The sequence below is a fragment of the Petromyzon marinus genome, chromosome 75, assembly GCF_048934315.1.
Source record: "Petromyzon marinus isolate PM22_M1 ecotype Great Lakes invasive population chromosome 75, UKy_Petmar_22M1.pri1.0, whole genome shotgun sequence".
Classification (NCBI taxonomy): Eukaryota; Metazoa; Chordata; class Hyperoartia; order Petromyzontiformes; family Petromyzontidae; genus Petromyzon; species Petromyzon marinus.
In genome coordinates, this window is record NC_133741.1 from 6,241,785 (window position 1) to 6,268,819 (window position 27,035).

The 27,035-nt window shown below is 48.7% G+C and overlaps 1 protein-coding gene across 2 annotated transcripts in view; it reads right to left on the reverse strand.

The window, feature by feature from the left end:
* LOC116958310 (caspase-2) overlaps positions 1–15,876 on the reverse strand; it is a 78,798-nt gene extending 62,922 nt beyond the window's left edge. The window contains exons 1-3 of one of the 2 annotated variants that reach the window (XM_076056354.1): positions 15,656–15,876; positions 9,043–9,181; positions 7,417–7,683 (exon numbers count right to left, since the gene is read on the reverse strand). In XM_076056354.1, coding sequence (XP_075912469.1) covers positions 7,417–7,683; positions 9,043–9,174 — 399 coding nt within the window. In that variant the 5' untranslated portion in view covers positions 9,175–9,181; positions 15,656–15,876. Of the gene's footprint in view, positions 1–7,416; positions 7,684–9,042; positions 9,182–15,651 lie in introns of both variants that reach the window. The other variant, XM_076056353.1, reaches the window with a different exon arrangement.
* Between the last annotated feature and the right edge of the window lie 11,159 nt (positions 15,877–27,035).

Here is a 27,035-nt window from a genome sequence, read left to right on the forward strand (position 1 = left end):
GAGTCTATGGGTCTCTATGTAGTGAGTCTGTGGGTCTCTATGAGTGAGTCTATGGGTCTCTGTGTGGTGAGTCTATGCCTCTCTATGAGTGAGTCTGTGGGTCTCTATGAGTGAGTCTATGGGTCTCTGTGTGGTGAGTCTGTGGGTCTCTATGAGTGAGTCTGTGGGTCTCTATGAGTGAGTCTATGGGTCTCTGTGTGGTGAGTCTATGCCTCTCTATAAGTGAGTCTGTGGGTCTCTATGAGTGAGTCTATGGGTCTCTATGTAGTGAGTCTATGCCTCTCTGTGTGAGTGAGTCTATGGGTCTCTATGAGTGAGTCTGTGGGTCTCTATGAGTGAGTCTGTGGGTCTCTATGAGTGAGTCTATGGGTCTCTATGTAGTGAGTCTGTGGGTCTCTATGAGTGAGTCTATGGGTTTCTGTGTGATGAGTCTGTGGGTCTCTATAAGTGAGTCTATGGGTCTCTATGTAGTGAGTCTGTGGGTCTCTATGAGTGAGTCTATGCCTCTCTATGAGTGAGTCTGTGGGTCTCTATGTAGTGAGTCTGTGGGTCTCTGTGTGGTGACTCTATGGGTCTCTATGAGTGAGTCTGTGGGTCTCTGTGTGGTGACTCTATGGGTCTCTATGAGTGAGTCTATGCCTCTCTGTGTGGTGAGTCTACGGGTCTCTATTAGTGAGTCTGTGCCTCTCTATGAGTGAGTCTATGGGTCTCTGTGTGGTGAGTCTGTGGGTCTCTGTGTGGTGACTCTATGGGTCTCTATGAGTGAGTCTGTGGGTCTCTGTGTGGTGAGTCTGTGGGTCTCTATGTAGTGAGTCTGTGGGTCTCTGTGTGGTGAGTCTGTGGGTCTCTGTGTGGTGAGTCTATGCCTCTCTGTGTTGTGAGTCTATGGGTCTCTGTGTGGTGAGTCTGTGGGTCTGTGTGGTGAGTCTATGGGTCTCTATGAGTGAGTCTATGGGTCTCCGTGTGATGAGTCTACGGGTCTCTGTGTGGTGAGTCTATGGGTCTCTGTGTGATGAGTCTGTGGGTCTCTGTGTGGTGAGTCTGTGGGTCTCTGTGTGAGTGAGTCTACGGGTGTCTATGAGTGAGTCTATGCCTCTCTGTGTGGTGACTCTGTGGGTCTCTATGAGTGAGTCTATGGGTCTCTGTGTGGTGAGTCTACGGGTCTCTATGTAGTGAGTCTATGCCTCTCTATGAGTGAGTCTATGGGTCTCTGTGTGGTGAGTCTGTGGGTCTCTGTGTGGTGAGTCTGTGGGTCTCTATGAGTGAGTCTATGGGTCTCTGTGTGGTGACTCTATGGGTCTCTATGAGTGAGTCTGTGGGTCTCTATGTAGTGAGTATGTGGGTCTCTATGTGGTGAGTATGTGGGTCTCTATGTGGTGAGTCTATGGGTCTCTATGTAGTGAGTCTACGGGTCTCTATGAGTGAGTCTATGCCTCTCTGTGTGAGTGAGTCTACGGGTCTCTATGAGTGAGTCTGTGGGTCTCTGTGTGATGAGTCTATGCCTCTCTGTGTGAGTGAGTCTACGGGTCTTTATGAGTGAGTCTGTGGGTCTCTATGAGTGAGTCTATGGGTCTCTATGAGTGAGTCTATGCCTCTCTGTGTGAGTGAGTCTACGGGTCTCTATGAGTGAGTCTGTGGGTCTCTATGAGTGAGTCTGTGGGTCTCTATGAGTGAGTCTACGGGTCTCTATGAGTGAGTCTATGCCTCTCTGTGTTGTGACTATGGGTCTCTATGAGTGAGTCTATGGGTCTCTATGTAGTGAGTCTATGACTCTCTATGAGTGAGTCTGTGGGTCTCTATGAGTGAGTCTGTGGGTCTCTATGTAGTGAGTCTGTGGGTCTCTATGAGTGAGTCTGTGGGTCTCTGTGTGGTGAGTCTGTGGGTCTCTATGTAGTGAGTCTGTGGGTCTCTATGAGTGAGTCTGTGGGTCTCTGTGTGGTGAGTCTGTGGGTCTCTGTGTGGTGACTCTATGGGTCTCTATGAGTGAGTCTGTGCCTCTCTGTGTTGTGAGTCTATGGGTCTCTGTGTGGTGAGTCTGTGGGTCTCTGTGTGGTGAGTCTACGGGTCTCTATGAGTGAGTCTGTGCCTCTCTGTGTGGTGACTCTATGGGTCTCTATGAGTGAGTCTGTGCCTCTCTATGAGTGAGTCTATGGGTCTCTGTGTGGTGAGTCTATGCCTCTCTATGAGTGAGTCTGTGGGTCTCTATGAGTGAGTCTATGGGTCTCTATGTAGTGAGTCTATGCCTCTCTGTGTGAGTGAGTCTATGGGTCTCTGTGTGGTGACTCTATGCCGCTCTATGAGTGAGTCTATGCCTCTCTGTGTGGTGAGTCTACGGGTCTCTATGAGTGAGTCTATGCCTCTGTGTGTGGTGACTCTATGGGTCTGTGTGGTGAGTCTATGCCTCTCTATGAGTGAGTCTGTGGGTCTCTGTGTGGTGAGTCTGTGGGTCTCTGTGTGGTGAGTCTATGGGTCTCTGTGTGGTGAGTCTGTGGGTCTCTGTGTGGTGAGTCTGTGGGTCTCTGTGTGGTGAGTCTATGGGTCTCTGTGTGAGTGACTCTATGGGTCTCTATGAGTGAGTCTATGGGTCTCTATGAGTGAGTCTATGGGTCTCTATGTAGTGACTCTATGGGTCTCTATGAGTGAGTCTGTGGGTCTCTGTGTGAGTGAGTCTGTGGGTCTCTATGAGTGAGTCTATGGGTCTCTGTGTGGTGAGTCTATGCCTCTCTATGAGTGAGTCTATGGGTCTCTGTGTGGTGAGTCTGTGGGTCTTTATGAGTGAGTCTATGGGTCTCTGTGTGGTGAGGCTATGGGTCTCTGTGTGGTGAGTCTATGGGTCTCTGTGTGGTGAGTCTGTGGGTCTCTGTGTGGTGACTCTATGGGTCTCTATGAGTGAGTCTATGGGTCTCTATGTGGTGAGTCTATGCCTCTCTGTGTGAGTGAGTCTGTGGGTCTCTATGAGTGAGTCTATGCCTCTCTGTGTGGTGAGTCTATGGGTCTCTATGTAGTGAGTCTATGCCTCTCTGTGTGAGTGACTCTATGGGTCTCTATGAGTGACTCTATGGGTCTCTATGTGTGAGTCTACGGGTCTCTATGTAGTGAGTCTATGCCTCTCTGTGTTGTGAGTCTATGGGTCTCTGTGTGGTGACTCTACGGGTCTCTATGAGTGACTCTACGGGTCTCTATGAGTGACTCTATGCCTCTCTATGTAGTGAGTCTACGGGTCTCTATGAGTGAGTCTATGCCTCTCTGTGTGAGTGAGTCTATGGGTCTCTATGAGTGAGTCTATGCCTCTCTGTGTGAGTGAGTCTATGGGTCTCTATGAGTGAGTCTGTGGGTCTCTGTGTGATGAGTCTGTGGGTCTCTGTGTGATGAGTCTGTGGGTCTCTATGAGTGAGTCTATGGGTCTCTGTGTGGTGACTCTGTGGGTCTCTATGAGTGACTCTACGGGTCTCTATGAGTGACTCTACGGGTCTCTATGAGTGACTCTACGGGTCTCTATGTAGTGAGTCTATGCCTCTCTGTGTGAGTGACTCTATGGGTCTCTATGAGTGACTCTATGGGTCTCTATGTAGTGACTCTACGGGTCTCTATGAGTGACTCTACGGGTCTCTATGAGTGACTCTACGGGTCTCTATGAGTGACTCTACGGGTCTCTATGAGTGACTCTACGGGTCTCTATGAGTGAGTCTATGCCTCTCTGTGTGATGAGTCTATGGGTCTCTATGAGTGAGTCTGTGGGTCTCTGTGTGGTGACTCTATGGGTCTCTATGTGTGACTCTACGGTTCTCTATGAGTGAGTCTGTGGGTCTCTATGAGTGACTCTACGGGTCTCTATGAGTGAGTCTGTGCCTCTCTATGTAGTGACTCTACGGGTCTCTATGAGTGACTCTACGGGTCTCTATGTAGTGACTCTATGCCTCTCTATGAGTGACTCTACGGGTCTCTATGAGTGACTCTACGGGTCTCTATGAGTGACTCTACGGGTCTCTATGAGTGAGTCTATGCCTCTCTGTGTGGTGACTCTACGGGTCTCTATGAGTGAGTCTGTGCCTCTCTATGAGTGACTCTACGGGTCTCTATGAGTGAGTCTGTGCCTCTCTATGTAGTGACTCTACGGGTCTCTATGAGTGAGTCTGTGCCTCTCTATGAGTGACTCTACGGGTCTCTATGAGTGACTCTACGGGTCTCTATGAGTGAGTCTGTGCCTTTCTATGTAGTGACTCTACGGGTCTCTATGAGTGACTCTACGGGTCTCTATGTAGTGACTCTACGGGTCTCTATGAGTGACTCTACGGGTCTCTATGTAGTGAGTCTACGGGTCTCTATGAGTGACTCTACGGGTCTCTATGAGTGACTCTACGGGTCTCTATGAGTGAGTCTGTGCCTCTCTATGTAGTGACTCTACGGGTCTCTATGAGTGAGTCTGTGCCTCTCTATGTAGTGACTCTACGGGTCTCTATGAGTGAGTCTATGCCTCTCTATGTAGTGACTCTACGGGTCTCTATGAGTGAGTCTATGGGTCTCTCTATGAGTGACTCTACGGGTCTCTATGAATGACTCTACGGGTCTCTATGAGTGACTCTACGTGTCTCTATGAGTGACTCTATGCCTCTCTATGTAGTGACTCTACGGGTCTCTATGAGTGACTCTACGGGTCTCTATGAGTGAGTCTATGGGTCTCTCTATGAGTGACTCTACGGGTCTCTATGAATGACTCTACGGGTCTCTATGAGTGACTCTACGGGTCTCTATGTAGTGACTCTACGGGTCTCTATGAGTGAGTCTGTGCCTCTCTGTGCGGTGACTCTATGGGTCTCTATGTAGTGACTCTATGGGTCTCTATGAGTGAGTCTATGGGTCTCTATGTAGTGACTCTACGGGTCTCTGTGTAGTGAGTCTATGCCTCTCTATGTAGTGAGTCTATGGGTCTCTATGAGTGAGTCTGTGCCTCTCTATGTAGTGACTCTATGGGTCTCTGTATGGTGACTCTATGGGTCTCTATGTAGTGACTCTACGGGTCTCTATGAGTGACTCTACGGGTCTCTATGAGTGACTCTACGGGTCTCTATGAGTGAGTCTATGCCTCTCTGTGTGAGTGAGTCTACGGGTCTCTATGAGTGACTCTACGGGTCTCTATGAGTGAGTCTACGGGTCTCTATGAGTGAGTCTGTGGGTCTCTATGTAGTGACTCTACGGGTCTCTATGAGTGACTCTATGCCTCTCTGTGCGGTGACTCTACGGGTCTCTATGAGTGACTCTACGGGTCTCTATGTAGTGACTCTACGGGTCTCTATGAGTGAGTCTATGCCTCTCTGTGCGGTGACTCTACGGGTCTCTATGTGTGAGTCTACGGGTCTCTATGAGTGAGTCTATGCCTCTCTATGTAGTGACTCTACGGGTCTCTGTGTAGTGAGTCTATGCCTCTCTATGTAGTGAGTCTACGGGTCTCTATGAGTGAGTCTGTGCCTCTCTATGTAGTGAGTCTACGGGTCTCTATGAGTGACTCTATGCCTCTCTGTGCGGTGACTCTACGGGTCTCTATGAGTGAGTCTATGCCTCTCTATGTAGTGAGTCTACGGGTCTCTATGAGTGAGTCTGTGCCTCTCTATGTAGTGACTCTACGGGTCTCTATGAGTGAGTCTATGCCTCTCTGTGCGGTGACTCTACGGGTCTCTATGAGTGAGTCTGTGGGTCTCTGTGTGAGTGACTCTACGGGTCTCTATGAGTGAGTCTATGCCTCTCTGTGTGAGTGAGTCTACGGGTCTCTATGAGTGAGTCTATGCCTCTCTATGTAGTGACTCTACGGGTCTCTATGAGTGACTCTACGGGTCTCTATGAGTGAGTCTATGGGTCTCTCTATGAGTGACTCTACGGGTCTCTATGAATGACTCTACGGGTCTCTATGAGTGACTCTACGGGTCTCTATGTAGTGACTCTACGGGTCTCTATGAGTGAGTCTGTGCCTCTCTGTGCGGTGACTCTATGGGTCTCTATGTAGTGACTCTATGGGTCTCTATGAGTGAGTCTATGGGTCTCTATGTAGTGACTCTACGGGTCTCTGTGTAGTGAGTCTATGCCTCTCTATGTAGTGAGTCTATGGGTCTCTATGAGTGAGTCTGTGCCTCTCTATGTAGTGACTCTATGGGTCTCTGTATGGTGACTCTATGGGTCTCTATGTAGTGACTCTACGGGTCTCTATGAGTGACTCTACGGGTCTCTATGAGTGACTCTACGGGTCTCTATGAGTGAGTCTATGCCTCTCTGTGTGAGTGAGTCTACGGGTCTCTATGAGTGACTCTACGGGTCTCTATGAGTGAGTCTACGGGTCTCTATGAGTGAGTCTGTGGGTCTCTATGTAGTGACTCTACGGGTCTCTATGAGTGACTCTATGCCTCTCTGTGCGGTGACTCTACGGGTCTCTATGAGTGACTCTACGGGTCTCTATGTAGTGACTCTACGGGTCTCTATGAGTGAGTCTATGCCTCTCTGTGCGGTGACTCTACGGGTCTCTATGTGTGAGTCTACGGGTCTCTATGAGTGAGTCTATGCCTCTCTATGTAGTGACTCTACGGGTCTCTGTGTAGTGAGTCTATGCCTCTCTATGTAGTGAGTCTACGGGTCTCTATGAGTGAGTCTGTGCCTCTCTATGTAGTGAGTCTACGGGTCTCTATGAGTGACTCTATGCCTCTCTGTGCGGTGACTCTACGGGTCTCTATGAGTGAGTCTATGCCTCTCTATGTAGTGAGTCTACGGGTCTCTATGAGTGAGTCTGTGCCTCTCTATGTAGTGACTCTACGGGTCTCTATGAGTGAGTCTATGCCTCTCTGTGCGGTGACTCTACGGGTCTCTATGAGTGAGTCTATGCCTCTCTGTGCGGTGACTCTACGGGTCTCTATGAGTGAGTCTGTGGGTCTCTGTGTGAGTGACTCTACGGGTCTCTATGAGTGAGTCTATGCCTCTCTGTGTGAGTGAGTCTACGGGTCTCTATGAGTGAGTCTATGCCTCTCTATGTAGTGACTCTACGGGTCTCTATGAATGACTCTACGGGTCTCTATGTAGTGAGTCTACGGGTCTCTGTGTGGTGAGTCTGTGCCTCTCTATGTAGTGAGTCTATGGGTCTCTATGTAGTGAGTCTATGGGTCTCTATGTAGTGACTCTACGGGTCTCTATGAGTGAGTCTATGCCTCTCTGTGCGGTGAGTCTACGGGTCTCTATGAGTGAGTCTACGGGTCTCTATGAGTGAGTCTACGGGTCTCTATGAGTGACTCTACGGGTCTCTATGAGTGACTCTATGCCTCTCTGTGCGGTGACTCTACGGGTCTCTATGAGTGACTCTATGCCTCTCTGTGTGAGTGAGTCTACGGGTCTCTATGAGTGACTCTGTGCCTCTCTGTGCGGTGACTCCACCCCTCTCACCTGCACCGCCTTCCCGACACTGCCGCTGGCTTCACCGTCCCGAGCTGCCCCTCCCGCTCCCGCCCCCCTCTCCTCCTCCACCACCTCAGCGGCTCCACCCGCGGCTCCACCCGCGGCTCCACCCGCTGAGTCCGTGGCGAGCAGCTGGGCCAGGTGGAGCTGCTCAGTTTCACGGAGGGCCTCGAGGAAGGCCTCGAACGCAGCCTCACCTCGCCTGGGCAGGAGGCTCAGCAGCTCGCTGTTGCGTCGCCGGGCAACGGGGATGGCCTGGGGGTGGGGGGGGTGGGTGGGGGGAGAGACTCACCAGATCGCTCACTCACTCACTCATCTACTCACTCACTCATCCACCCACTCACCCACTCACTCACTCAACCACCAGCTCACTCACCCACTCACTCACTCACTCATCCACTCACTCACTCACTCACCCACTCAACCAGTCACTCACCCACCCACCCACCCACTCATCCACCCACTCACCCACCCACTCACCCAATTTCCCACCCACCCACCAACTCACCCACCCACCCACCCACCCACTCATCCACCCACTCACCCACCCACTCACCCAATTTCCCACCCACCCACCAACTCACCCACCCACTCACCGACCCACCCACCCACCCACTCACTCACCCACCCACCCACTCACTCACTCACCCACCCACTCACCGACCCACCCACCCACTCACCGACCCACCCACCCACTCACCCACCCACCCACTCACCCACCCACCCACTCACCCACCCACCCTCCCACCCACTCACTCACCCACCCACCCACCCACTCACCCACCCACCCACTCACCCAATCACCCACCCACCCACTCATCCACCCACCCACTCACCCACCCACCCATCCACTCACCCACCCACCCACTCACCCACCCACCCACCCACTCACCCACCCACCCACTCACCCACCCACCCACTCACTCACTCACCCACCCACCCACTCACCCAATTTCCCACCCACCCACCAACTCACCCACCCACCGACCCACCCACCCACTCACCCACCCACCCACTCACTCACTCACCCACCCACCCACTCACCGACCCACTCACCCACTCACCGACCCACCCACCCACTCACCGACCCACCCACCCACTCACCCACCCACCCATCCACTCACCCACCCACCCACTCACCCACCCACCCACCCACTCACCCACCCACTCACTCACCCAGTTTCCCACCCACCCACCAACTCACCCACCCACCGACCCACCCACCCACTCACCCACCCACCCACTCACTCACTCACCACTCACTCACTCACTCACCACTCACTCACTCACCCACCCACCCACCCACTCACCGACCCACCCAACCACTCACCCACCCACCCACTCACCCACCCACCCACTCACCCAGTTTGCCACCCACCCACCCACTCACCCACCCACCCACCCACTCACCCAGTTTGCCACCCACCCACCCACTCACCCACCCACCCACCCACTCACCCACCCACCCACTCACCCACCCACCCACCCACTCACCCACCCACCCACCCACTCACCCACCCACCCACCCACTCACCCACCCACCCACCCACTCACTCACCCACCCACTCACCCACCCACTCACCAACCCACCAACTCACTCACCCACCCACCCACCTCTATATCCTCCTTCATGCTCTGGGTCAGGATCTTCTTTGCGTACAGCACGTCCATGACATCCCCCGGAACCATCTCGTGGATCAACCGCACGTGGTTCATTCTCAGCGCCTCCCGGTGCCTCCGCTCCATCTCCCACCTGGGACGCTCCACACGGAGCGGTCATCAGCGACGGAATCAGCGACGGAATCAGCGGCGGAATCAGCGGCGGAATCAGCGGCGGAATCAGCGGCGGAATCAGCGACAGCAGCAGCAACAGCGGTGCTTTGCCTGGGGGTGTAGGTTGGCCTTATACACTACACTACTATACACTACACTATACACTACACTATACTACTATACACTATACTATACACTACATTATACACTACACTATACACTACACTATACACTACTCTACTATACACTACACTATACACTACACTATACACTACACTATACTACTATACACTACACTATACACTATACTATACACTACACTATACATTATACTATACACTACAAACTACACTATACACTATACTACTATACACTACACTATACATTATACTATACACTACAAACTACACTATACACTATACTACTATACACTACACTATACACTATACTATACACTACAAACTACACTATACACTACACTATACTACTATACACTATATTATACACTACATTATACACTACACTATACATTATACTATACACTACACTACACTATACACTACACTATACACTATACTACTATACACTATACTATACACTACATTATACACTACACTATACACTATACTATACTATTTTACACTACATTATACACTACACTACTATACACTACACTATACACTACATTATACACTACACTATACACTACACTACACTACTATACACTACACTATACACTACTATACACTACACTATACACTACACTACACTATGCACTACACACTACACTATACTATGCACTGCACTATACACTACACTACTATACACTACACTATACACTACACTACTCTACTATACACTACACTATACACTACACTTTACACTACACTATACACTACACTACTATACACTACACTTTACACTACACTATACACTACAATACACTACACTACTATACACTACACTTTACACTACACTATACACTACAATACACTACACTACTATACACTACACTATACACTACACTATTATACACTACTATGCACTACACTACTTTACACTACACTATACACTACTATATACTACACTATACACTACACACTACACTATACCAACTACACTACACACTACTATACACTATACCCACTACACGACTATACACTACACTATACACAGCTATATATTACACTATACACTACACTATACATTACACTACACTATACACTACAATACACTACACTATACACTACATTATACACTACTATACACTACACTATACATTACTATATACTACACTATACACTACACTATGCACTATACTATACACTACACACTACTATACACTACACTACTATACACTATACATTACACTACTATGCACTACACTACTATACACTACACTATACACTACACTATACACTACACTATACACTATTATACACTACTATGCACTACACTACTTTACACTACACACTACTATATACTACACTATACCCACTACACTACACACTACTATACACTATACCCACTACACGACTATACACTACACTATACACTACTATACACTACACTATACATTACACTATACACTACACACTACTATACACTACACTATACTATACACTACATTATACACTATACACTACACAATACACTACACACTACTATACACTACACTACACACTACTATACACTACACTATACACTACTATATACTACACTATACCCACTACACTACTATACACTATACCCACTACACGACTATACACTACACTATACACTACTATACACTACACTATACACACTACTATACACTACACTACACACTACTATACACTACACTATACACTACACAATACACTACACACTACTATACACTACACTACACACTACTATACACTACACACTACTATACACTACACTATACACTACATTATACACTACACTATACACTACTATATACTACACTATACCCACTACACTACAATACACTATACCCACTACACGACTATACACTACACTATACACTACACTATACACTACACACTACATTATACACTACACTATACACTACTTCCACTATACCCACTACACGACTATACACTGAGGCATCTAAATCATCATCAGCAGCTCCATCTGCTTCATCACCACCACCACCAACAACAGCCGCCATTCGCCACCAAGCGGCGGTGACGTCACCACGTGCCAGGCTAGGTGCACTTTGAGGCTATCACCTGAAGTGCCGAGGGCTCGCTGCTGACAGCAGGTAATGGGTTGACTGCTGTGCCAGGCTAGGTGCATGAGGAGGTCATGGGTCATACACTGCAGGTGCCATGGGTTGACTGCTGTGCTGGGTCTCTATAAGTATGGGTCTCTATGAGTATGGGTCTCTATGAGTATGGGTCTCTATGAGTATGGGTCTCTATGGGTCTCTGTAGGTCTCTGTGAGCCTCTATGAGTATGGGTCTCTATGGGTCTCTCTCGGTCTCTATGAGTATGGGTCTCTGTGAATCTCTATGAGTATGGGTCTCTATGGGTCTCTGTGGGTCTCTATGAGTATGGGTCTCTATGGGTCTCTGTGGGTCTCTATGAGTATGGGTCTCTGTGAATCTCTATGAGTATGGGTCTCTATGGGTCTCTATGAGTATGGGTCTCTATGGGTCTCTGTGGGTCTCTATGAGTATGGGTCTCTATGGGTCTCTGTGGGTCTCTGTGAGTCTGAGTAAAGGTCTCTGTGAATCTCTATGAGTGCCTGTGAGTCGCTGTGGGTCTCTATGAGTATGGGTCTCTATGAGTATGGGTCTCTGTGGGTCTATGTGGGTCTCTATGAGTATGGGTCTCTGTGAGTCTCTGTGGGTCTCTATGAGTATGGGTCTCTGTGGGGCTCCATGGGTCTCTGTGAGCCTCTATGAGTCTCTGTGGGTCTCTATGAGTATGGGTCTCTGTGAATCTCTATGAGTGTCTGCGAGTCTCTGTGGGTCTCTATGAGTATGGGTCTCTGTGAGCCTCTATGAGTCTCTGTGGGTCTCTATGAGTATGGGTCTCTCTGGGTCTCTATGAGTATTGGTCTCTATGGGTCTCTATGAGTATGGGTCTCTATGGGTCTCTGTGGGTCTCTATGAGTATGGGTCTCTATGGGTCTCTATGAGTATGGGTCTCTGTGAGTCTGAGTAAAGGTCTCTGTGAATCTCTATGAGTGCCTGTGAGTCTCTGTGGGTCTCTATGAGTATGGGTCTCTATGAGTATGGGTCTCTGTGGGGCTCCATGGGTCTCTGTGAGCCTCTATGAGTCTCTGTGGGTCTCTATGAGTATGGGTCTCTGTGAATCTCTGAGTATCTGCGAGTCTATGTGGGTCTCTATGGGTCTCTGTGGGTCTCTATGAGTATGGGTCTCTGTGAATCTCTATGAGTGTCTGTGAGTCTCTGTGGGTCTCTATGAGTATGGGTCTCTGTAGGTCTCTGTGGGTCTCTGTGAGTATGGGTGTCTGTGGGTCTCTGTGGGTCTCTATGAGTCTCTATGAGTATGGGTCTCTGTGAGCCTCTATGAGTCTCTGTGGGTCTCTATGAGCATGGGTCTCTGTGAATCTCTATGAGTGTCTGTGAGTCTCTGTGGGTCTCTATGAGTGTCTGTGGGTCTCTGTGGGTCTCTATGGGTATGGGTCTCTATGGGTCTCTATGAGTGTCTGTGGGTCTCTGTGGGTCTCTATGAGTGTCTGTGGGTCTCTGTGGGTCTCTATGGGTATGGGTCTCTATGAGTATGGGTCTCTGTGGGGCTCCATGGGTCTCTGTGAGCCTCTATGAGTCTCTGTGGGTCTCTATGAGTATGGGTCTCTGTGAATCTCTGAGTGTCTGCGAGTCTATGTGGGTCTCTATGGGTCTCGGTGGGTCTCTATGAGTATGGGTCTCTGTAAATCTCTATGCGTGTCTGTGAGTTTCTGTGGGTCTCTATGAGTATGGGTCTCTATGGGTATGGGTCTCTATGGGTCTCGGTGGGTCTCTATGGGTACGTGTCTCTGTGGGTCTGTATGAGTATGGGTCTCTATGGGTCTCTGTGGGTCTCTATGAGTATGGGTCTCTGTGAATCTCTATGAGTATGGGTCTCTATGGGTCTCTGTGGGTCTCTATGGGCCTCTGTGGGTCTCTATGAGTATGGGTCTCGGTGGGTCTATATTTTTCGCTGACATTCCACGTTAGGGTGACCGGGGGCAAGTACATCCATCGTACCCTTTTGGCTGTGCCGGTGTTAAAATAATAGTAACAAACACACGATAGGAGTTTGCAAAGTATAGGAAAGTTACGATAATCAGTTTAACAAAATATACATACGAATAAAAAACACACATTTAAAGCTGAATTGTAACGGATAAAAACGTTTACATTTAAAAGTGTAAGAATATGTAACTTCGTCAATTGCTCAGTCACGAAACAACGCGAGCGAACGTAAAGATGTTTAACTTTAAAGTGGGAAAAAAAACTTTAAATTGGAAGAAAGTAAAGTTACGGTCTTTCATTGGATTATACCGCCTCGGCCTGGGTCCCCCCTGCGGGGGTCAGGGGCGCCTATCGCGGCAGCGGAACTAGGACACGCGGAAGGCCTTTCAGGCTTCGCTCTGTCTCCAACGGTGACCTACAGACTCACCACACAGAGACCCACAAACTCACCCACGCACAGAGACCAATATACGCATTACACAGAGACCCATAGATTCACCGTTAAACTAAAAATAGCAAAAAAGTTACGGTCTGTATTGGATTCGCCCGCATCGGCCTGGATCCCCCCTTGCGGGGTTCTCGGGCGCCTGTCGCGGCAGCGGAACTAGGAAAAGCGGAAGGCCTATCAGGCTCCACTCTTTCTCACACGGAGATCAATAGACTCTCCACACAGAGACCCACAGACTCACCACACAGAGACCCATAGACTCACCACACAGCGACCTGTAGACTGACCACACAGAGACCCACAGACTCAACACAGAGAGACCCACAGACTCATCACACAGAGATCCATATACTCACCACACAGAGACCCACAGACTCACCACACAGAGACCCATAGACTCACCACAGAGACCCACAGACTCATCAGAGAGACCCATAGACTCACGACACAGAGACCCATAGACTCATCACAGAGACCCATAGACTCACGACACAGAGACCCATAGACTCACCACACAGAGACCCACAGACTCACCCCACAGACTCACCACACAGAGACCCACAGACTCACCACACAGAGACCCGCAGACTCACCACAGAGACCCATAGACCCACCACACAGAGACCCACAGATTCACCACACAGAGACCCATAGACTCACCACACAGAGACCCACAGACTCACCACACAAAGACCCACAGACTCACCACACAGAGACCCACAGACTCACCACACAGAGACCCATAGACTCACCACACAGAGACCCACAGACTCACCACACAGAGACTCACCACACAGAGACCCACAGACTCACCACACAGTGACCCACAGACTCACCACACAGAGACCCATAGACTCACCACACAGAGACCCACAGACTCACCACACAAAGACCCACAGACCCACCACACAGAGACCCATAGACTCATCACACAGAGACCCACAGACCCACCACACAGAGACCCATAGACTCACCACACAGAGACCCACAGACTTACCACACAGAGACCCACAGACTCACCACACAGAGACCCACAGACCCACCACACAGAGAGCCACAGACTCACCACACAGAGACCCACAGACTCACCGCACAGAGACCCACAGACCCACCACACAGAGACCCACAGACTCATCACACAGAGACCCATAGACTCACCACACAGAGACCCATAGACTCACCACACAGAGACCCACAGACTCACCACACAGAGACCCACAGACTCATCACACAGAGAGTCACCACACAGAGACCCATAGACACACCACACAGAGACCCACAGACCCATCACACAGAGACCCACAGACTCACCACACAGAGAGTCACCACACAGAGACCCATAGACACACCACACAGAGACCCACAGACCCACCACACAGAGACCCACAGACTCACCACACAGAGACCCTCAGACTCACCACACAGAGATCCACAGACTCACCACACACAGACTCACCACACAGAGACCCACAGACCCACCACACAGAGACCCATAGACTCACCACACAGAGACCCATAGACTCACCACACAGAGACCCACAGACTCACCACACAGAGACTCACCACACAGAGACCCACAGACCCACCACACAGAGACTCACCACACAGAGACCCACAGACTCACCACACAGAGACCCACAGACCCACCACACAGAGACCCATCACACAGAGACCCACCACACAGAGACTCACCACACAGAGACCCACAGACTCACCACACAGAGACCCACAGACTCACCACACAGAGACCCACAGACTCACCACTCATCACACTCCCGCCTTTTTACTCACCTACCCTTGGCAGTGCGGCGAATGAGCAGGGCTGTCTCGCGTGGAGGCAAGGTTAACGGCTTAAAGCAAACACCGCGTTCAAAATCATCACCTCGTAGCTAATGAAACCATCAACAACCATCAACAACCAAACAGCACGAACAGCAGCAGCTGTTCCTGTTGATGTTTCGAGGACCTTTTGAAATTTTCTAGCGGGGTCCACGGGTCGAAAGTTTCCCTCGCCGTCAACCGCCCCCAGGGCGCTCTCAACGCGCGCCGCTCCCACGGTGCCCCCATTGCTCCGGTGCCCCTGGGGCGTCTTGCGAACGTCGTTTAGTGATACGATTGCGTCACTGGTCGCGCGACCACGCCCCCCCACCCACCCGTCATCCACCACCCGTTCTTCTCATGAATATTCATGAGGAGAATTTTATCGCGTCACGCACGGGTCGCGCGACCACGCCTTCCCCCACCTTCTCCTCATGAATATTCATGAGGAGAACTTTTTTTTGAATTTTTTTTTGAAATTCTGCCGTGTGTGTGGGGGAGGGGGGGAGGTCACGTGGTCGGGCTGCAGTAGTCTTCGACTTACGAACGGTTTCGGTTCGATCTGGTCCTCGACTTACGACCGCAAAATGACGTTGACCTGTGGACCGGGCCGTTCGTAAGTCGAACACGCTACGTAATGAAGGCAAGTCCTCGACTTACGGAGGCAATTGGTTTATTAAATCTTGATTTGAAGCATTTAGGAACTATACGGCAATCCCATACCGTAACTATCCGTGGTGCTAAAGTTGAGGGTAAGAATCCACCCATTTTTTCGCCATATAGCATTGTGATATATAACGACTTATTGTTGGTAGCTTAGCTGATTGGAGAATATAGAGTTTATTGATAACATTAAGGTAAATTTTGATTTAAAGCTTTCGTGACTGCAGTAATTCATATTCTTAGTTTTTTCGGTAAAGTCACGTTGAAGAGAAACAACAAAATAACAAAATATATATAAAACAATAAAAAATTCTCACGACGTTTCGACCATAACTCAAACGACACACCTGATAATGACCGTTTGAGTTATGGTCGAAACGTCGTGAGAATTTTTTATTGTTTTATATATATTTTGTTATTTTGTTGTTTCTCTTCAACGTGACTTTACCGAAAAAACTAAGAATATAACATTAAGGTAATTTATATTTTAGTTTTTATTGGTTCACTATATAGTACTGTGAATAGCTCAGATGTGTAGGCCTTGACTTCAACATAGTCATTTCTGTGACCAGTCACTAGCTAATCACTCAGTTATTTCAATGCTAAATTCGCCTAGTTATTTCAATGCTAAATTCTCCTGTTTGATTTGTACTAAGTGCCTCGGTGAATGTGTATGCTCTGACTTTAACGTAGCTATTTCTGTGAGCAGTTACAAGCTAATCACTCAGCTATTTCAATGCTAAATTCTATGCTAATTCCATTGTCAAGGGGTGCCTCTGCGGATGTGTATGCTTTAACTTAGCTATTTCAATGCTAAATTATATGCTAATTCCTTTGTCAAGGGGTGCCTCTACGGATGTGTATGCTTTAACTTTTAACATAGCTATTTCTGTGACCAGTCACAAGCTAATCATTCAGCCATTTCAATGCTAAATTATATGCTAATTCCTTTGTCAAGGGGTGCCTCTGCGGATGTGTATGCTTTAACTTAGCTATTTCAATGCTAAATTCTATGCTAATTCCATTGTCAAGGGGTGCCTCTGCGGATGTGTATGCTTTAACTTTTATCATAGCTATTTCTGTGACCAGTCACAAGCTAATCACTCAGCCATTTCAATGCTAAATTCTATGCTAATTCCTTTGTCAAGGCGCTTTGTTCCTCTCACACAGCTTAAAGGCCGTGATCTGAACGTGGCTCTTTCACTCCAGCGCTGTCCTACCAGACAGTCTCGCCCCCTTCGCCTGATGAAGGCCGCTTGTGTTGTGGCCGAAACGTCGTGAGAATATTATTGTGTTATTTTATTTTATCAATTTATTATTTTACTCTCATTCTACGTGGTGGTGACTTTACCGAAAGAACCAAAGAAGATGAATCCCATACCAGTTGGTTATTTCGGTAAAGTCACGTGGGTAGACGCAACACACGAACACTGACACCTTCATTCAAGGGGCATCGTGTTTGCACTAACGACAACGCAGGCGGTCAAAAACGCAACACAAAAATAGTCAACTCTGATGATAATAATCTTCCCGAAGAAGGCCGCTTGTGTCGCGGCCGAAACGTCGTGAGAATTTTAATCGTGTGATTTCATTTCATTAATTTATTATTTTATCATTCTCATTCCACGTGGTGGTGACTTTTACCGAAAGCAACCAAAGAAGATGAATCCTTGCAGTCACGAATGCTTTAAATCGAAATTTTAAATCTGATAATAATGATAATGATATTGGCACCGTCCTTTGAAATTTGCTTGGTCCACACCAGAGAGACGGCTTTTCTTAGAGCCCTTTAGTCTCTCCACTGGTGATGGACCAGAAGACGCCACAAGGCGTACAACTCAGCGCACCATCAGAGTATTGAGGGCTCGGGGTGAGCCTTTACATTATGAGACCTCTTTTGCCAGTAACGAGATATAGGAATAGGTTTTTACCCTTTTAACTGGCACAAAAACTGACACCTTTATTCAAGGGCATCGTGTTTGCAATAACCACCACACAAGCAGTCAAAAATGCAAACAAAAAGAGACAACTCTGATAATAATAATATTGGCACCGTCCTTTGAAATTTGATTGGTCCACACCAGAGAGACGGCTTTTCTTAGAGCCCTTTAGACTCTCCACTGGTGTTGGACCAGATGACGCCAAAAGGCGTACAACTCAAAAACAGCGCACTATCAGAGTTATTGAGGGCTCGGGGTGAGCCTTTACATTATGAGACCTCCTTTGCCAGTAACGAGATATAGGAATAGGTTTTTACCCTTTTAACTGGCACAAAAACTGACACCTTTATTCAAGAGCATCATGTTTGCAATAACCACAACACAAGCAGTCAAAATGCAAACAAAAAGAGACAACTCTGATAATGATATGCACTGTCCTTGAATTTGATTGGTCCACACCAACAACAACCACAACAAGACAACTAAGATTAAGGCCATCAGTCTAACTCCGTACTACAATAAACAAAAACATGGCCAAAACAAAAAAACTTTTCGAAAATCACCAAAATAAAAGCCATAAATGCAACGTAACAGTGATCATAGGGACTGTGCCTGAAATTTTTAACAATAAACTACATAAATAAATTATAACACCAAAATCTAGAGCCATATTTTAGGCCACTGAATATCTTATATTCTTAGTTTTTTCGGTAAAGTCACGTTGAAGAGAAACAACAGAATAACAAAATATATATAAAACAATAAAAAATTCTCACGACGTTTCGACCAACGTGACTTTACCGAAAAAACTAAGAATATGAATTACTGCAGTCACGAAAGCTTTAAATCACTGAATATCTTGTTACTGGCAAAGGAGGTCTCATAATGTAAAGGCTCACCCCGAGCCCTCAATAACTCTGATGGTGCGCTGAGTTGTACGCCTTGTGGCGTCTTCTGGTTCAACACCAGTGGAGACTAAAGGGGCTCTAAGAAAAGCCGTCTCTGGTGTGGACCAATCAAATTCAAGGACGATGCCAATATTATTATAGTTATCAGAGTTGTCTCTTTTTGTTTGCATTTTGACTGCTTGTGTTGTGGTTATTGCAAACACGATGCCTTGAATGAAGGTTTCAGTTTTTTGTGCCAGTTAAAAGGGGTAAAACCTATTCCTATATCTCGTTACTGGCAAAGGAGGTCTCATAATGTAAATGCTCACCCCGAGCCCTCAATAACTCTGATAGTGCGCTGTTTTTGAGTTGTACGCCTTGTGGCGTCTTCTGGTCCAACACCAGTGGAGAGACTAAAGGGGCTCTAAGAAAAGCCGTCTCTGGTGTGGACCAATCAAATTCAAGGACAGTACCAATAATATTATTATCAGAGTTGTCTCTTTTTGTTTACATTTTTGACTGCTTGTGTTGTGGTTATTGCAGACATGATGCCTTGAATATTGATTTAAAGCTTTCGTGACTGCAGTAATTCATATTCTTAGCTCTTTCGGTAAAGTCACGTTGAAGGGAAACAATAAAATAAAGATATTTTATATATTTATTTACTTATAGAGCTAAGAATATGAATCCTTGAATAAAGGTGTCAGTTTTTGTGCCAGTTAAAAGGGTGAAAACCTATTACTAAAATAAATGAATTCACAATAAAGATTGTTTTTTTTTCGTGGGGTAGATCGCGTTATTGATCAGTGTGTGTGTGTCGTAACCCTCCACCACCCGACACGGCCAATCAGCAAAGCAAAAAAAGGTGTCACGTTGACAAAAGAACAAAATAGTTCACCGCTTTAGCCCCCACACCGGTGTCCTCGTCATTGTTGTTGTTGTTGTTGAAGAGTGAATCCACGACATTCACGGTTTGAGCAGTAGTTCGACGTTTCGCTGCTAATCACATCCCCAGCATCATCGGGAAATTCGCCAGAATGTGAGGGCTCTACCATTCTCTTCTAGATCTGAAGCTTTCGTGACTGCAGGGATCCATACTCTTTGGTTCTATTCGGTAAAGTCACGTGAAAGTATAAAACAACAACAAAAAAACCTTTAAAAATATATAAAATAAAAATAATAAATACTAACAATGAATAAAAAATGAAAAAAATAAAAAAATAAAAAATAATAACAATACATAAAAAAATGAAAAAAATAAAAATAAATTTTTTTTAAAATAAATTTTTAAAAAAAAAAATCACGCCGTTTCGGCCACAACACAAGTGGCCCTCATCAGGTGAAGGGACCCCCGGCCGCTGTCTCGAGGACAGCGCTGGAGTGCAAACAACAGCCACGCTCAGGCCGCGGAACATTTAAGCTCGTGCGAGAGCAATTGAGGTGCCTTGGCAAAGGAATTAGCATGGGAAAAAATTGAACGTTTTTTTAATTGGCGGACTTATCGCATGATGAACGGCGTAGAAAGGGGGGGGGTGGTGGTGAACATGTGCGGGTCGGCGTGGGTGGGGAACGGTGAGTTTCCCCATGTTGATGGTGTGAAAAGGGAATTTCAAGCAGCTGCGAAAGGCTTTGGGATACCACTAGTTGAAAAAAAAACAATATATATATGCCGCACCATTCTGCGCGAATTTCCCGATGATTCTGGGGATGTAATTAGCAGCGAAACGTCGAACTACTCGTCAAACCGTGAATGTCGTGGATTCACTCTTCAACAACAACAACAACGACGACGACACCGGCGTGGGGGCTAAAGCGGTGAACTATTTTGTCCTCTTGTCAACGTGGCACCTTTTTTTTCTTTTGCTGATTGGCCGTGTCGGGTGGTGGAGGGTTACGGCACACACACACACTGATCAATGACGAGATCTAACCCACCAAAAAAATAATAAAAAAATAAAATCTCTTTGTCGTGAATAATATCGGTCGCGAAAGCTTGCTATGAGCGCGTTAAACCAAAATAAACGAATTCAAACAAATATAATATGATAGCGAGTATAACGGGAAAAAATATATATATTTTTAGCTTTGGTAGTTCGTAAGTCGAAACGCAGCGTGACGAAGGCGATGTCCTCGACTTACGAACACGATTGCTTCCCTCCGAGCACGTTCGTAAGTTAACAAAAGGCGATGTCCTCGACTTACGAGCGCCACTCGATCCCACCGAGCCCGTTCGTAAGTCGAAACACAACGTAACAGAAGCGATGTCCTCGACTTACGAGCGCCATTCGATCGTTTCGAGCTGTTCGTAAGTCGAAACGCAACGTAACAAAAGCGATGTCCTCGACTTACGAGCGCTATTCGATCCCTCTGAGCCCGTTCGTAAGTCGAAACGCAACGTAACAAAAGTGGTGTCCTCGACTTACGAGCGACATTCGATCCCACTGAGCCCGTTCGTAAGTCGGAACGCAACGTAACAGAAGCGATGTCCTCGACTTACGAGCGCCATTCGATTCCTCTGAGCCCGTTCGTAAGTCGGAACGCAACGTAACAAAAGCGATGTCCTCGACTTACGAGCGCCATTCGATCGATCTGATCCGTTAGTAAGTCGAAACGCGACGTAACAAAAGCGGTGTCCTCGACTTACGAACGCACCACGATCGACCTGCGCCGTTCGTAAGTCGAAACGCTACGTTACAAATGCGATGTCCTCGACTTACGAGCGCTATTCGATCCCTCTGAGCCCGTTCGTAAGTCGAAACGCAACGTAACAAAAGTGGTGTCCTCGACTTACGAGCGACATTCGATCCCACTGAGCCCGTTCGTAAGTCGGAACGCAACGTAACAGAAGCGATGTCCTCGACTTACGAGCGCTATTAGATCCCTCTGGGCCCGTTCGTAAGTCGAAACACAACGTAAAAGGCGATGTCCTCGACTTACGAACACGATTGGTTCCCTCCGAGCACGTTCGTAAGTTAACAAAAGCGATGTCCTCGACTTACGAGCGCCAATCGATCGATCCGAGCCGTTCGTAAGTCGAAACGCAACGGTGCAAAAGCGGTGTCCTCGACTTACGAGCGCCAATCGATCGATCCGAGCCGTTCGTAAGTCGAAACGCAACGTGACAAAAGCGATGTCCTCGACTTACGAGCGCCATTCGATCGATCTGATCCGTTCGTAAGTCGAAACGCGACGTAACAAAAGCGATGTCCTTGACTTACGAGCGCCACTCGATCCCTCCGGGCCCGTTCGTAAGTCGAAACACAACGTGACAACAGCGATGTCCTCGACTTACGAGCGCCATTCGATCGATCTGAGCCGTTCGTAAGTCGAAATGCAACGTAACAAAAGCGATGTCCTCGACTTACGAGCGCCATTCGATCGATCTGAGCCGTTCGTAAGTCGAAATGCAACGTAACAAAAGCGATGTCCTCGACTTACGAGCGCCATTCGATCCCACTGAGTCAGTTCATAAGTCGATATGCAACGTAACAAAAGAGATGTCCTCGACTTACGAGCGCCATTCAATCGATCCGAGCCGTTCGTAAGTCGAAACGCAACGTGACAAATGCGATGTCCTCGACTTACGAGCGCCACTCAATTGATCTGAGCCGTTCGTAAGTCGAAACGCAACGTAACAAAAGCGATGTCCTCGACTTACGAGCCCCATTAGATCCCTCTGAGCCCGTTCGTAAGTCGAAACGCAACGTGACAAAAGCGATGTCCTCGACTTACGGGCGCCAATCGATAGATCCGAGCCGTTCGTAAGTCGAAACGCAACGTAACAAAAGCGATGTCCTCGACTTACGAGCGTCATTCGATCGTTTCGAGCTGTTCGTAAGTCGAAACGCAACGTAACAAAAGCGATGTCCTCGACTTACGAGCGCTATTCGATCCCTCTGAGCCCGTTCGTAAGTCGAAACGCAACGTAACAAAAGTGGTGTCCTCGACTTACGAGCGACATTCGATCCCACTGAGCCCGTTCGTAAGTCGGAACGCAACGTAACAGAAGCGATGTCCTCGACTTACGAGCGCCATTCGATTCCTCTGAGCCCGTTCGTAAGTCGGAACGCAACGTAACAAAAGCGATGTCCTCGACTTACGAGCGCCATTCGATCGATCTGATCCGTTAGTAAGTCGAAACGCGACGTAACAAAAGCGGTGTCCTCGACTTACGAACGCACCACGATCGACCTGCGCCGTTCGTAAGTCGAAACGCTACGTTACAAATGCGATGTCCTCGACTTACGAGCGCTATTCGATCCCTCTGGGCCCGTTCGTAAGTCGAAACGCAACGTAACAAAAGCGATGTCCTCGACTTACGAGCGCTATTCGATCCCTCTGGGCCCGTTCGTAAGTCGAAACACAACGTAAACGGCGATGTCCTCGACTTACGAACACGATTGGTTCCCTCCGAGCACGTTCGTAAGTTAACAAAAGCGATGTCCTCGACTTACGAGCGCCAATCGATCGATCCGAGCCGTTCGTAAGTCGAAACGCAACGGTGCAAAAGCGGTGTCCTCGACTTACGAGCGCCAATCGATCGATCCGAGCTGTTCGTAAGTCGAAACGCAACGTGACAAAAGCGATGTCCTCGACTTACGAGCGCCATTCGATCGATCTGATCCGTTCGTAAGTCGAAACGCGACGTAACAAAAGCGATGTCCTTGACTTACGAGCGCCACTCGATCCCTCCGGGCCCGTTCGTAAGTCGAAACACAACGTGACAACAGCGATGTCCTCGACTTACGAGCGCCATTCGATCGATCTGAGCCGTTCGTAAGTCGAAATGCAACGTAACAAAAGCGATGTCCTCGACTTACGAGCGCCATTCGATCCCACTGAGTCAGTTCATAAGTCGATATGCAACGTAACAAAAGAGATGTCCTCGACTTACGAGCGCCATTCAATCGATCCGAGCCGTTCGTAAGTCGAAACGCAACGTGACAAATGCGATGTCCTCGACTTACGAGCGCCACTCAATTGATCTGAGCCGTTCGTAAGTCGAAACGCAACGTAACAAAAGCGATGTCCTCGACTTACGAGCCCCATTAGATCCCTCTGAGCCCGTTCGTAAGTCGAAACGCAACGTGACAAAAGCGATGTCCTCGACTTACGGGCGCCAATCGATAGATCCGAGCCGTTCGTAAGTCGAAACGCAACGTAACAAAAGCGATGTCCTCGACTTACGAGCGCCAATCAATCCCTCTGTGCCGTTCGTAAGTCGAAACGCAATGTATCAACAGCGATGTCCTCGACTTACGAGCGCCATTCGATAGATCTGAGCCGTTCGTAAGTCGAAACGCAACGTAACAAAAGCAATGTCCTCGACTTACGAACGCCATTCGATCGTTTCGAGCTGTTCGTAAGTCGGAACGCAACGTAAAAAGGGATGTCCTCGACTTACGAGCGCCATCCGATCCCTCTGGGCCCGTTCGTAAGTCGAAACACAACGTAACAAAAGTGGTGTCCTCGACTTACGAACGCGCCACGATCGACCTGGGCCGTTCGTAAGTCGAAACGCTACGTTACAAAAGCGATGTCCTCGACTTACGAGCGCCAATCGATCCCTCTGTGCCGTTCGTAAGTCGAAACGCAATGTATCAACAGCGATGTCCTCGACTTACGAGCGCCATTCGATAGATCTGAGGCGTTCGTAAGTCGAAACGCAACGTAACAAAAGCAATGTCCTCGACTTACGAACGCCATTCGATCGTTTCGAGCTGTTCGTAAGTCGGAACGCAACGTAAAAAGGGATGTCCTCGACTTACGAGCGCCATCCGATCCCTCTGGGCCCGTTCGTAAGTCGAAACACAACGTAACAAAAGCGGTGTCCTCGACTTACGAACGCGCCACGATCGACCTGGGCCGTTCGTAAGTCGAAACGCTACGTTACAAAAGCGATGTCCTCGACTTACGAGCGCCATTCGATCCCTCTGGGCCCGTTCGTAAGTCGAAACGCAACGTAACAAAAGCGATGTCCTCGACTTACGAGCGCATTTCGATCGATCTGAGCCCGTTCGTAAGTCGAAACGCAACGTAACACACCACTACACCAGGTGTTATTTGAGGCCGAGTTGACCTAGAGGAGGCCCAGGACCGGTTCAGATAATCGTCACCGGTGTTGACCGTGAGTTGGAATCGAACTTGGGTCGCCGGGTTCGTAGCGCTAACCGCTCCTGCACTACCGCTCCCTCACACACACACAACAACAACCGCCAATCGCCACTGAGTGACTGTGATGTCACCACGACGCTTGTGCCAGGCCATGTGCACCTTGAGACCACGTGAAGCGTCGAACGCCTTCTGGCAGGAGGTCACGGGGCAGACCCAGGTGCCACGGGTCGACTGACTGAGATGACTGGCTGATGCACCACCTGTGCCCCCTACTGTGCCAACCTGCTGTGCTTTAGCCACCCGGCGCTCCGCTCGTTGTTGTGAGCGTCGCTCCTCCGCCCTCCATTGTTGTTGGAGGGCGACTGCCTACAACTGCCCAGTAGCATCCTTCACGAGCCTCCTCCACAGAGGCCGATCTTGACACCGCTGGTACCAGTCATCGGCCAGTCCACTCAGCTCCACGTCCTCCTGTACCACATCACTCCATCTCTTCTCTCGCCCGTGCCGCGCCCGTTTAGCCCCCTTGATCCGGCCGAACAAAAGCTGTTTCGGCATGCGGTGGCTGGGCATGTGGGCTACATGACCCAGCCATCGCAGCCTTGCCTGCCGGAGGTGCTCACCGAGGGGACCTTGCCCAGATCTTTCAAGGATTTGTAAGCTCCTCACACAATCCAGCCTGGTTAAACCCAGGATGGATCGTAGGCAGGCCAGCGTTAAGGTTTCTAACCGGCGAAGATGTTCCATTAGGGGGGTCCACGTTTCGCAAGCGTAGAGAAGGGAGGGAATGACCGTGGCCGAGAAGACCTGAAGCTTCGTGCGGAGCGAAAGACCAGGTAGCTTCCACACAGCGTTACGCAACCGATGAAAAGATAATGCTGCTTGACTGATTCGGAGTGAGACCTCTGCTGTTAAATCGGAGCCGGTCATGAGCACACTGCCCAGGTATGGGGGGAAACACTCCACTCTCTCCACAACTGCCCCATCACCGATTGGGAGTTATGGGGGTGGAGTGTCCGATGGCACAAAATACCCAGGCAGGTGCTTAGTTTTGGTGGGGCTGATGGTAAGGCCCCACCTCTTAGTGGCACGCGCCAGTTTCAGCAGCAGCGCCTCCAACTCCTCCTCTAAGTGAGCTGCAATTACCAGATCATCGGCATACATAACGTGGTTGACCAATAGGGAGCCATCCCTGGACCGCACCCGGGCATCGATCAGCCTCCCATTGTATCTGTACCAGATGGAAATTCCTCCGGTACAGCTACTGAATGCTTCACGAACTACGTGGTCGAAATTGATGTTAAAAAATGTGAGAGCCAGAGGACTCCCGGCCACGTAGTTTTACCGGGCCCGCTCACCATCATGAAGGTCCTTAATGAGCGTGAGCAGAGGGTCAGGGACTCCGAAAACACGAAGATCAACGCAGAGCCCAGGCCTACGGATGGTATCATAGGCCTTGACCAGGTCAATAAAGCAGAGATGGAGGTCTTGTTGGAATTCCCTACACCTCTGCTGTAGAAAACGGACAGAAAATATGGCATCTGTGCAGGGCCGCCCTTTCCTGAAACCGCATTGGGGCTCCGCAAGCCTCTCCTCAGCGTGCCTGGCAAGGCGATGTTGAATAATCCTTGCCAGGACCTTTCCCGGCATACCGAGGAGTGAGATGCCCCTGTAGTTGTTACAGTCTGTGCGGTCCCCCTTCTTAAAAAGGGGGACCACTAGGGCATCCTTCCAATCCTGCGGAACCCGTCCAGTG